Source organism: Hypanus sabinus, chromosome 9, assembly GCF_030144855.1.
Source record: "Hypanus sabinus isolate sHypSab1 chromosome 9, sHypSab1.hap1, whole genome shotgun sequence".
NCBI lineage: Eukaryota > Metazoa > Chordata > Chondrichthyes > Myliobatiformes > Dasyatidae > Hypanus > Hypanus sabinus.
In genome coordinates this window covers 88,414,195-88,426,570 of record NC_082714.1, presented here as the reverse complement: position 1 = coordinate 88,426,570, position 12,376 = coordinate 88,414,195, and the positions used below count along the sequence as shown (strand labels likewise).

The window sequence follows — 12,376 nt, the reverse complement described above, 5'->3', positions numbered from 1 at the left end:
TGGGAGAAAATCCATTTGTTCCATGGGGAGGCATAAAGACTCCTTACAGGTTATGTCGAAATTGAACTCTGAACTCTGACACTGCGAGCTATAATAGTTCTGTGCTAACCACTACGCTACGCTACGGGTAAGTTGTGGGCATGCTATATTGATGGTAGAAGCATGACAACACCAGCAGGCTGCCCCAGCACACCCTGGCACTGCTTTGGCCGTTGACAGAAGCAACTCCTGTCACTGTTTTGATGTATGTGTGACGTGGCAGTGTAGCAGTCAACACAACAGTTTACAACCAGTGACCCGGGTTCAATTCCCACCACTGTCTGTAAGGAGTTTGTTTGTTTTCCCCGTGACTGTGTGGCTTTCCTCCCACAGTCCAAAGACATACCAGTTAGTAGGTCAATTGGTCTTTGTAAACTGTCCCGTGATTAGGCTAGGGTTAAATCGGGGGTTTCTGGGTGGTGTGATTTGAAGGGCCAGAGGGTCCTGTTTCGCACTGTATGTCAATAAAATAAATTCTTTTTAAAAAAAAAATCTAGGTAAAATAACAATCTTATCCTTTGAAACCTTTCCTAAAATGTATCTGGTTTTTAAATGTTGTAACTGTGCTCACCTCTACCACTTCCTCTGGCATCTCGTCCCATATACCCATCACCCTCTGTGTGAAAATTTACCTCTCAGGTTCCCCTTTGGAATCTTGCCCCTCTCACATAACCAATGACCTCAAGTTTTAGACTCCCTGAACCCTATGACCTTCATAATGTTACAGACCTCAAGGTCACCCCCCCACCCCCCGGCCTCCTGCGCTCTGGGGAGAACAGTGCTCGTCTGTCCAGCCTGTCCCCCTAACCCAGGGCTTCCCAGTCTTCTTAAAGCCATCGACAAAGGGGTCTCCTGTTCTAACCTGAGCTCTCCAGTCCCAGCAGCATCCTTCCTTATCTGCAAGTACATATGAAGTACTCTTCTATTAATGTAACAGTTCATTTCGTTGGACAGCATTTAACAGGAGCAAGCATCCCCTCTGTGGACTCCCTACACTTCTCACTGCCCCGGTAAAGCAACTGGCAAAATCCAAGATCACACTCACCCCAGACATTCTCTCTTCTCCCCTACCCCATCAGGCAGGAGATGGAAAAGCCTGAAAGCTCGTCCCACCAGGCTGTAAGACAGCTTATATCCCATGTAATTGAACAATCTCCTAGTAAGATAAAATAGACTACTGACCTCACAACCTACCCCACTGTCTGCCTGCATTGCACTTTCTCTGTAAGTTTAACACTTTATTCTGCATTATTCTCCCTTGTCCTACCTCAGTGCACTGATGTAAGGAAAAGATCTTTATGGATGGCATACAAAATGAAGCCCTTCACTGTATGTCAGTAAATTTGACCAGAATAAACCAATTTACCAATTCAGGGGCAGCTTCTATCTCTAAGACACTGAACAGTCCTCTAGAAAGATAATATTTTATTTATTTTATTATAAAGATACAGCATTGACTAGGTCCTATGTGGGTGTGGCACCCCCCCCCCCCCCAACAAACCTGATTAAACCATAAGACCATAAGTTATCGGAGCAGAATTAGGCCATTTGGCCCATCGAGTCTGCTCTGCCATTTCATCATGGCTGATCCAATTTTCCTTTCAGCCCAAATCTCTTGCCTTCTGTCCATATCCCTTAATGCCCTGATTAATCAAGAATCTGTCAATTTCTGCCTTAAATATACTTCAAGACTTGGCCTCCACAGCGGCCTGTGGCAAAGAATTCCACAGATTCACCGCTCTCTGGCTAAGGAAATTCCTCCTCATCCCCATTCTAAAAGGTCACCCCCCCCCCCATTCTGAGGCTGTGCCCTCTGTTCTTAGACTCTCCCACCATAGGAAGCATCCTCTCCACGTCCACACTATTGAGTCATTACACAATGCATTGAGGTGTTACAGTCTGTTAGATCCCTGGTGCTTAGGACAGCAGTGAAGCTCCTCCATCTCTGGTGTGTTCAGGGCTTCCTTCATCGTGTCAGTGGCTTCCTCTCGGTTTTTGCTGTTGTCAATCATGGAAGTTTCAGGTGGAGACTCAGGAATACCATCTCACTCAGATGTAGAAGGATTTTTCATTGCTGCTTTGTTTTATCAGTCAGGGTGGTTGGCCCTGAGCTGAATCCCTGAACCTGGAGGACCGGTGGACCACTCTTAGTCTGACCTCTACCCTTTGACCTGTTTGGCATGGGTGACCTTATGAAGAGCCAAACATAAAGCCCTGACACAGCTTTCCGGGTCCTTGAGGCATGCAACCCTCCAAACCCAATGACAAGGTTGTGGTCCTCTTATATAACCATATAACAATTACAGCATGGAAACAGGCCATCTCGGCCCTTCTAGTCCGTGCTGAACGCTTACTCCCACTGACCAAAATAACCATATAACAATTACAGCACGGAAACAGGCCATCTCGGCCCTTCTAGTCCGTGCCAACGCTTACTCTCACCTAGTCCCACCGACCCGCACTCAGCCCATAACCCTCCACTCCTTTCCTGTCCATATACCTATCCAATTTTACTTTAAATGACAATACCAAACCTGCCTCTACCACTTCTAATGGAAGCTCGTTCCACACAGCTACCACTCTCTGAGTAAAGAAATTCCCCCTCGTGTTACCCCTAAACTTTTGTCCCCAACTCTCAATTCATGTCTTCTTGTTTGAATCTCCCCTACTCTCAATGGAAAAAGCCTATCCACATCAACTCTATCTATCCCCCTCATAATTTTAAATACCTCTATCAAGTCCCCCCTCAACCTTCTACGCTCCAAAAAATAAAGACCTAACTTGTACAACCTTTCCCTGTATCTTAGGTGCTGAAACCCAGGTAACATTCTAGTAAATCTTCTCTGTACTCTCTCTATTTTGTTGACATCTTTCCTATAATTCGGTGACCAGAACTGTACACAATACTCCAAATTTGGCCTCACCAGTGCCTTGTACAATGTTAACATTACATCCCAACTCCTATACTCAATGCTCTTACTTATAAAGGCCAGCATACCAAAAGCTTTCTTCACCACCCTATCCACATGAGATTCCACCTTCAGGGAACTATGCACCATTATTCCTAGATCTCTCTGTTCTACTGATTTCCTCAATGCCCTACCATTTACCATGTATGTCCTATTTGGATAATTCCTACCAAAATGTAGCACCTCACACTTATCGGCATGAAACTCCATCTGCCACCGTTCAGCCCACTCTCCTAACTGGCCTAAATCTCTCTGCAAGCTTTGGAAACTCTTGGAGGAGAGCAATGAGGTAGAGCAAAGTAAACCGATAACAATGGAGAATGAAGAGCTTCTGTGACAGAGAAAGTTCAGTACAGACAGACAACAAGGTGCAAGGGGCACCGTGAGGTGAGGAGCTCATGCTATTGTACTAGGGGACTGGTCAATAGTCTGATAACCGCAGGACAGAAGCTGACCTTGAGCCTGATGGTTCGTGCTTTCCGGCTTTCGTATGGGAGGGGATTGCCCGGGGTGGGTGGGGCTTTGATTCTGCTGGCTGCTTCCCTGAGGCAGTGAGACAGGTAGACGGAGTCCCTGTGACGTGCTGGGCTGTGTCCGCACCTCCCTGCAGAGCAGTGGCCGTTCCAAGGATGTTTTCTATGGTGCAAGGGAGAAGAAGGGGGTGTCTAGCCAGAGGCACTGGTGGGCTTTCTTGCTGTCTACAAGGTTGGAAGAGGACAGGTCATTGGTGATGTTCGCACTGGGGAAGTTGAAGCTCTCGACCCTCCTGACCGCAACATTGGTGATGTCGATGGGAGCTCCACCCCCCCAGCTCTTTCGTTGGCATGGAGACTGTTTTCACGACACCATCCCATGGCTTTCCCACTCCTTCCTGTACTCCGACTCATTGTTGTTTGGGATACAGCCCACTGCTGTGGCATCATCTGCAAATATTGTACCAAATCAGTCCAAACGCTTCCCTGATCTCATAGCCATTCAGCCCATCTAATGTGACCTTCAAACCATCCGATTCACCACATCCCTTTCTAATCTGAGAGACACTTAGGTTGGCCGTGCTTCAGGCTTTCGAACTTCCTTATAACCTCCGGATATTCCTTCTTCACAGATCAAACGCTGCCTGCCTAGCGCCCACTCACCAACCCAAGAGCGACTGCCCCATCACCCTCAGGTGGTCATCTTGCCAACCTGGCAGTAGCCATGACAAGAGCCAGGGCCATCTCTTGCCCCTCTATCCCCACAGCCAGTACCCTGTGTATGGGGTCTCATTGTCGGGTTGCTCTCCTCCGTCCAGAGCCCCAGCATCACCCCCAACGCCCTTGCTTGCTCCCTCCTGACCTTGGGGTCTTTCCCCAGCAATGGATCTCACCCCATTAACACAATACCCCAGGGTCTCTCACACTTCATTTCATAGACTGGGGATCAAATCACTCGACTGCTTAGCATCCTCCTCTACCCCTAACACCAACCACGTGCCCCTTTCCTATCACACCCTTCCACATGTCCTCTCCTCCTCACAACACTCTCCTTCCATCTCCAATTGCCCCTCTCCAGAGTGTATATGAGTGGACATTATTGGGGGTGGGGAGGCTACTCCCTGTGCCTAACCTGGGAGTGTGTGATGGGACGGTGTGGAGGGAGTTTCACTCTGTGTCTGACCCTGGGAGTGTGTGATGGGACGGTGTGGAGGGAGCTTCACTCTGTGTCTGACCCCGGGAGTGAGTGATGGGACGGTGTGGAGGGAGTTTCACTCTGTGTCTGACCCCGGGAGTGTGTGATGGGACGATGTGGAGGGAGCTTCACTCTGTGTCTGACCCCGGGAGTGTGTGATGGGACAGTGTGGAGGGAGCTTCACTCTGTGTCTGACCCCGGGAGTGTGTGATGGGACGGTGTGGAGGGAGCTTCACTCTGTGTCTGACTCCGGGACTGTGTGATGGGACGGTGTAGACAATAGACAATAGATGCAGAAGTAGACCATTCAGCCCTTCGAGCCTGCACCGCCATTCTGAGATCATGGCTGATCACCTACTATCAATACCCGGTTCCTGCCTTGTCCCCATATCCCTTGATTCCCCTATCCATAAGATACCTATCTAGCTCCTTCTTGAAAGCAGCCAGAGAATTGGACCACTACCTTCTGAGGCAGTGCATTCCAGACCTCCACAACTCTCTGGGAGAGGAAGATTTTCCTTAACTCTGTCCTAAATGACCTACCCCTTATTCTCAAACCATGCCCTCTGGTACTGGACTCTCCCAGCATCTGGAACATATTTCCTGCCTCTATCTTGTCCAATCCCTTAATAATCTTATATGTTTCAATCAGATCCCCTCTCAATCTCCTTAATTCCAGTGTGTACAAGCCCAGTCTCTCTAACCTCTCTGCGTAAGACAGTCCAGACATCCCAGGAATTAACCTCGTGAATCTACGCTGCACTTCTTCTACAGCCAGGATGTCCTTCCTTAACCCTGGAGACCAAAACTGTACACAATACTCCAGGTGTGGTCTTACCAGGGCTCTGTACAATTGCAAGAGGATTTCCTTGCTCTTGTACTCAATTCCCTTTGTAATAAAGGCTGACATTCCATTAGCCTTCTTCACTGCCTGCTGCACTTGCTCATTCACCTTCAGTGACTGATGAACAAGGACTCCTAGATCTCTTTGTATTTCTCCCTTACCTCACTCTACACCGTTCAGATAATAATCTGCCTTCCTGTTCTTACTCTCAAAGTGGATAACCTCACACTTATTCACATTAAACGTCATCTGCCAATTATCTGCCCACTCTCCCAGCCTATCCAAGTCACCCTGAATTCTCCTAACATCCTCATCACATGTCACACTGCCACCCAGCTTAGTATCATCAGCAAATTTGCTGATGTTATTCTCAATGCCTTCATCTAAATTGTTGACGTAAATTGTAAACAGCTGTGGTCCCAATACCGAGCCCTGTGGCACCCCACTAGTCACCACCTGCCATTCCGAGAAACACCCATTCACTGCTACCCTTTGCTTTCTATCTGCCAACCAGTTTTCTGTCCATGTCAATGTCTTCCCCCCCGATGCCCTGAGCTTTGATTTTACCCACCAATCTCCTATGTGGGACCTTATCAAATGCCTTCTGAAAATCGAGGTACACTACATCCACTGGATCTCCCCTGTCTAACTTCCTGGTAACATCCTCGAAAAACTCCAACAGATGAGTCAAGCATGATTTACCCTTGGTAAATCCATGCTGGCTCGGCCCAATCCTATCACTGCTGTCTAGATATGCCACTATTTCATCCTTAATAATGGACTCTAGCATCTTCCCCACCACAGATGTCAGGCTGACAGGTCGATAGTTCTCTGTTTTCTCCCTCCCTCCTTTCTTAAAAAGTGGGATAACATTTGCCATTCTCCAATCCTCAGGAACTGATCCTGAATCTAAGGAACATTGGAAAATGATTACCAATGCATCCACAATTTCCAGGGCCACCTCCTTTAGTACCCTAGGATGCAGACCATCTGGACCTGGGGATTTGTCAGCCTTCAGTCCCATCAGTCTACTCATCACTGTTTCCTTCCTAATGTCAATCTGTTTCATTTCCTCTGTTACCCTATCTCCTTGGCCCATCCATACATCTGGGAGATTACTTGTGTCTTCCTTAGTGAAAACAGATCTAAAGTACTCATTAAATTCTTCTGCCATTTCTCTGTTTCCCATAACAATTTCACCCAATTCATTCTTCAAGGGCCCAACATTGTTCTTAACTATCTTCTTTCTCTCCACATTCCTAAAAAAAAGCTTTTGCTATCTTCCTTTATATTCCCGGCTAGCTTGCGTTCATACCTCATTTTTTCTCCCAGTATTGCCTTTTTAGTTAAGTTCTGTTGTTCCTTAAAAACTTCCCAATCATCTGTCCTCCCACTCACTTTAGCTCTGTCATACTTCCTTTTTTTTAATGCTATGCAATCTCTGACTTCCTTTGTCAACCACTGTGGAGGAATCTTCACTCTGTGTCTGATCCTGGGAGTGTGTGATGGGACGGTGTGGAGGGAGCTTCACTCTGTGTCTGACCCCGGGAGTGTGTGATGGGACGGTGTGGAGGGAGCTTCACTCTGTGTCTGACCCCCGGAGTGTGTGATGGGACGGTGTGGAGGGAGTTTCACTCTGTGTCTGACCCCAGGAGTGTGTGATGGGACGGTGTGGAGGAATCTTCACTCTGTGTCTGACCCCAGGAGTGTGTGATGGGACGGTGTGGAGGGAGCTTCACTCTATGTCTGACCCCGGGAGTGTGTAATGGGACGGTGTAGAGGGAGTTTCACTCTGTGCCTGACCCCAGAAGTGTGTGATGGGACGGTGTGGAGGAATCTTCACTCTGTGTCTGACCCCGGGAGTGTGTGATGGGACGGTGTAGAGGGAGCTTCACTCTGTGTCTGACCCCGGGAGTGTGTGATGGGACGGTGTGGAGGGAGCTTCACTCTGTGTCTGACCCCGGGAGTGTGTGATGGGACGGTGTGTAGGGAGCTTCACTCTGTGTCTGACCCCGGGAGTGTGTGATGGGACGGTGTAGAGGGAGCTTCACTCTGTGTCTGACCCCGGGAGTGTGTGATGGGACGGTGTGGAGGGAGCTTCACTCTGTGTCTGACCCCGGGACTCCAAATGATGGTGGGAGTGTGTGATGGGACGATGGGACGATGCGAGTGTGTTTCTGGTTGGCACACTCACAGTCACTGCTATAACCGCTCTGCCCACAGTTACTACGGCCTCACCGTCTGGTTCCCCGACATGATTAAACACCTCCAAATGTTGGAGTACTCCTCCCGAACAAAACTCTTTTACAAGGAGAAAGTCGAGCATTTCACATTCAACTTCACGTTGGAAAACCAAATCCACAGGAATGGAGATTACTACAATGACAAGTGAGTTTCCTGGCCAGTAGCAGCAGGGGAGGGGTGGCGAGGGAAGTGGGGGTGAAGGGGAAGGGAGGGTGAAAGGAGGTGAGGGAGGTAAAGGGAGGGGGAGGGAGAGAAATAGTAGAGGAGGGGAAGGGAAAGGAAGAGGTGGGGGAGGGGAAGAGGTAGGGAAGGAGAAGAAGGGAGGTGAGTGGAGGGGAGGGTTAGAAGGGAGGGCAGTTGGGAGTGGGAAGGGGAGAGGAGGGAAAAGAAGGGGAAGGGGTAGGGAAATGAGGTAAGGGGAGGGGAAATGGAAAGGAGTTGGGTGTGGGAAGGGGAAGAAAGGTGGAAGGAGGGGAAGGTGGGGTAAGGAGGTGAGGGGGAAGGGAGGGGAAGGGCATGGGAAGGGGTAGGGAAATGAGGTGAGGGGAGGGGGAAGGAGAGGAAGGAAGGTGAGGAGAGCGGAGGTAAGTGTGAGGAGAGTGGTGGGGAGATGGGGATTGATTGAGTGTATCTGATCCTGGTTTTATCGACTCTGCCGACATCTCTTTCCTCGGTCTTCTGTAGGTTTATTGGCATGAAGATGAATTCCGTGATCTTCGAGGACTCGCTCTTCGAAGACTGTTACTTTGAGGATATCACCTCCAGCAACACTTTCTTCAAGAACTGCACGTTTGTCTCGACGTTGTTCTACAACACAGGTTCACTGACTCTGGGAGTCTGTTATTGCCCCAAAACTCTCGCTCTGTATCTTATTCCTTCCCTCCATCTCTCACCCCTCCACATCCAAATCTCACTCCCCTTCCTCCGTCTCTCACTCCCTCCCCATCTCTCACCCCTCCACACCGTCTCTCACTCCCTCCCCATCTCTCACCCCTCCACACCCCTCTCACTCCCTCCCCATCTCTCACCCCTCCACACCCGTCTCTCACTCCCCTTCCTCCGTCTCTCACTCCCTCCATCTCTCACCCCTCCACACCCCTCTCTCACTCCCCTTCCTCCATCTCTCACTCCCTCCATCTCTCACCCCTCCACACCCGTCTCTCACTCCCTCCATCTCTCACCCCTCCACACCCGTCTCTCACTCCCCTTCCTCCGTCTCTCACTCCCTCCATCTCTCACCCCTCCACACCCGTCTCTCACTCCCTCTCCATCTCTCACCCCTCCACACCCGTCTCTCACTCCCTCCATCTCTCACCCCTCCACACCCGTCTCTCACTCCCCTTCCTCCATCTCTCACTCCCTCCATCTCTCACCCCTCCACACCCGTCTCTCACTCTCCTTCCTCCATCTCTCACTCCCTCCATCTCTCACCCCTCCACACCCGTCTCTCACTCTCCTTCCTCCATCTTTCACTCCCTCCATCTCTCACCTCTCCACACCCGTCTCTCACTCCCTCCATCTCTCACCCCTCCACACCCGTCTCTCACTCCCTCCATCTCTCACCCCTCCACACCCCTCTCACTCCCCTTCCTCCGTCTCTCACTCCCTCCCCATCTCTCACCCCTCCACACCCGTCTCTCACTCCCTCCCCATCTCTCACCCCTCCACACCCGTCTCTCACTCCCCTTCCTCCGTCTCTCACTCCCTCCATCTCTCACCCCTCCACACCCGTCTCTCACTCCCTCCATCTCTCACCCCTCCACACCCCTCTCACTCCCCTTCCTCCGTCTCTCACTCCCTCCATCTCTCACCCCTCCACATCCGTCTCTCACTCCCCTTCCTCCTTCTCTCACTCCCTCCATCTCTCACCCCTCCACATCCGTCTCTCACTCCCCTTCCTCCTTCTCTCACTCCCTCCCCATCTCTCACTCCCTTCCTTCTATCTCTAACTCTCCTTCCTCCTTCTCTCACTCCCTCCCCCCAATCCTATCAGACCGAGTTAGGGAATTGGAGCAGGAGCTGGATGAACTACGGACCATTCGGGTGGCAGAGGCAGAGATAGATAAGAGTTATTGGGAGGTAGTCACACCGAAAAGGCAGGAGGTAGGCAAATGGGTGAGAGTCATGAGAGGCAGGGGGAGCAGACAGAGAGAGCAGAACACCCCTGTGGCCGTTCCCATCAAAAATAAGTATACCGTTTTGGATACTGTTGGTGGGGATGACCTACCAGGAACAAGTTGCAGTGGTCCTGTCTCTGGCACTGAGGTTGGACCCTTGACTAGGAAGGGGAGGAGGGAAGAGAAGAGAGAGGTATTGATAGGGGATTCTATAGTCAGGGGGGCGGATAGGAGATTTTGTGGGGAAGATCGGGAGTCTCGGTATGTTGTTTCCCTGGTGCCGGGGTCTGAGACATCTCAGATCGGGTGCAGGTCATTCTCGAGAGGGAGGGCAAGAATCCAGATGTTGTGGTCCATGTAGGGACAAATGACGTGGGTAGGATGAGTGAGGGGGTCCTGCGTAGGGAGTTCAGGGAGTTAGGTGCGAAGCTGAAGGGCAGGACCTCCAGGGTAACAATCTCAGGATTGCTACCTGTGCCACGTGCGAGTGAGCAAGGAACAGAAAGATTATAAAGATTAATACGTGGCTGAGAGGATGGTGCAGGAGGGAGGACTTCAGGTTTGTAGATAATTGGGCTTTGTTCCAGGGAAGGTGGGATCTGTTCCGAAGGGACGGTTTACACCTGAACTGAAGCGGTACTAACATTCTTGCAGGGAAGTTTGCTAGTGCTTCTTTGGGGAGTTTAAACTGAATTTGCAGGGGGTGGGGATCCAGAATGTGAGAGGGGATAGCAAGAGGAAGAATACAGGACAGTTGGGGACTACACGGTTCCGGAATATTAAGTGTGTAGTAGAGAAAGGTGGGGCGGAACAAGTGATAAGGAGGACACATGTACAGAGGGATGGTCTGATGGAACATGGAGTTAAATGTGTTGAAAGAATTAGTAAGTTTAGGAAGGACAACAAAATTCTAGGGGTGTATAACCCAATGGGAGTTCGGGGAGCTGGGTTAAGCACAATAGGCAGCGATTCAAACAGAGAGAGGAGAAATGGGTTAAAAATTCTATATCTGAATGCACGATGTCAGAAATAAGGCGGATGAGCTTGAAGCTCAGGTGCGAATGGGTAACTATGATGTTGTTGGGATAACGGAGACATGGCTGCAGGGAGATCAGACCTGGGAAATGAATGTACAAGGGTATATGTGCTATCGTAGGGGCAGAAATGTGGGCAGAGGGGGTGGGGTGGCCCTGTTGATGAGGAATGAGATTCAGTCCTTTGCAAGGGGGGACACAGGGTCAGGAGAAGTAGAGTCTGTGTGGATAGAACTGAGGAACAGTAAGGGCAAAAGGACCCAAATGGGTGTTGTCTACAGGCATGGATATTGGGTGCAAGTTGAATAGGGAGTTAACATTGGCATGTGGCAAAGGAAATGTCGCAGTAGTTATGGGGGATTTCAACATGCAGGTGAACTGGGAGAATCAGGTTGGTGCTGGAGCCCAGGATAGGGAGTTTGTAGAGTGCCTACGGGATGCATTCTTGGAACAGCTTGTACGAGAGCCGACCAGGGACAAGACTATTCTGGACTTAGTGCTATGTAATGAACAGGATTTGATAAGCGATCTTGCAGTAAAGGAGCCATTAGGAGGTAGTGATCACAATATGATATGTTTTTATCTGCAATTTGAGAAGGATAAGGGCAGATTGGAGGTGTCAGTGTTGCAGATGAACAGGGGAAACTATGAAGCCATGCGGGAGGAGCTGGCCAAAGTTGACTGGACGGATAGCCTAGCAGAAAAGACAGTGGAACAGCAATGGCAGGCATTCTTGGGAATAATGCACAAGGTGCAAAATCAGTTCATCCCCCAGAAAAAAAGGATTCAAAGGAGGGGAAAGGGGCCACAGTGGTTGACAAAGGAAGTCAGAGATTGCATAGCATTAAAAAAAAAGGAAGTATGACAGAGCTAAGGTGAGTGGGAGGACAGATGATAGGGAAGTTTTTAAGGAACAACAGAACTTAACTAAAAAGACAATAGGGGGAGAAAAATAAGGTATGCATGCAAGCTAGTCAGGAATATAAAGGAAGATAGCAAAAGCTTTTTTAGGTATGTGAAGAGAAAGAAGATAGTTAAGAACAATGTTGGGCCCTTGAAGAATGAATTGGGTGAAATTGTTATGGGAAACAGAGAAATGGCAGAAGAATTTAATGAGTACTTTAGATCTGTTTTCGCTAAGGAAGACACAAGCAATCTCCCAGATGTATGGATGGGCCAAGGAGATAGGGTAACAGAGGAAATGAAACAGATTGACATTAGGAAGGAAACAGTGATGAGTAGACTGATGGGACTGAAGGCTGACAAATCCCCAGGTCCAGATGGTCTGCATCCTAGGGTACTAAAGGAGGTGGCCCTGGAAATTGTGGATGCATTGGTAATCATTTTCCAATGTTCCTTAGATTCAGGATCAGTTCCTGAGGATTGGAGAATGGCAATGTTATCCCACTTTTTAAGAAAGGAGGGAGGGAGAAAACAGAGAACTATCGACCTGTCAGCCTG

The 12,376-nt window shown here is 49.5% G+C and overlaps 1 protein-coding gene across 6 annotated transcripts in view; it reads left to right on the top strand.

The window, feature by feature from the left end:
* Positions 1-12,376, top strand: part of sv2a (synaptic vesicle glycoprotein 2A) — a 54,368-nt gene that overhangs the window by 29,747 nt on the left and 12,245 nt on the right. For all 6 annotated transcript variants that reach the window (XM_059980106.1, XM_059980107.1, XM_059980111.1 and 3 more), the window contains 2 exons: positions 7,744-7,908; positions 8,449-8,582. In XM_059980106.1, the coding sequence (XP_059836089.1) occupies positions 7,744-7,908; positions 8,449-8,582 (299 nt within the window). The remainder of the gene's footprint in view (positions 1-7,743; positions 7,909-8,448; positions 8,583-12,376) is intronic.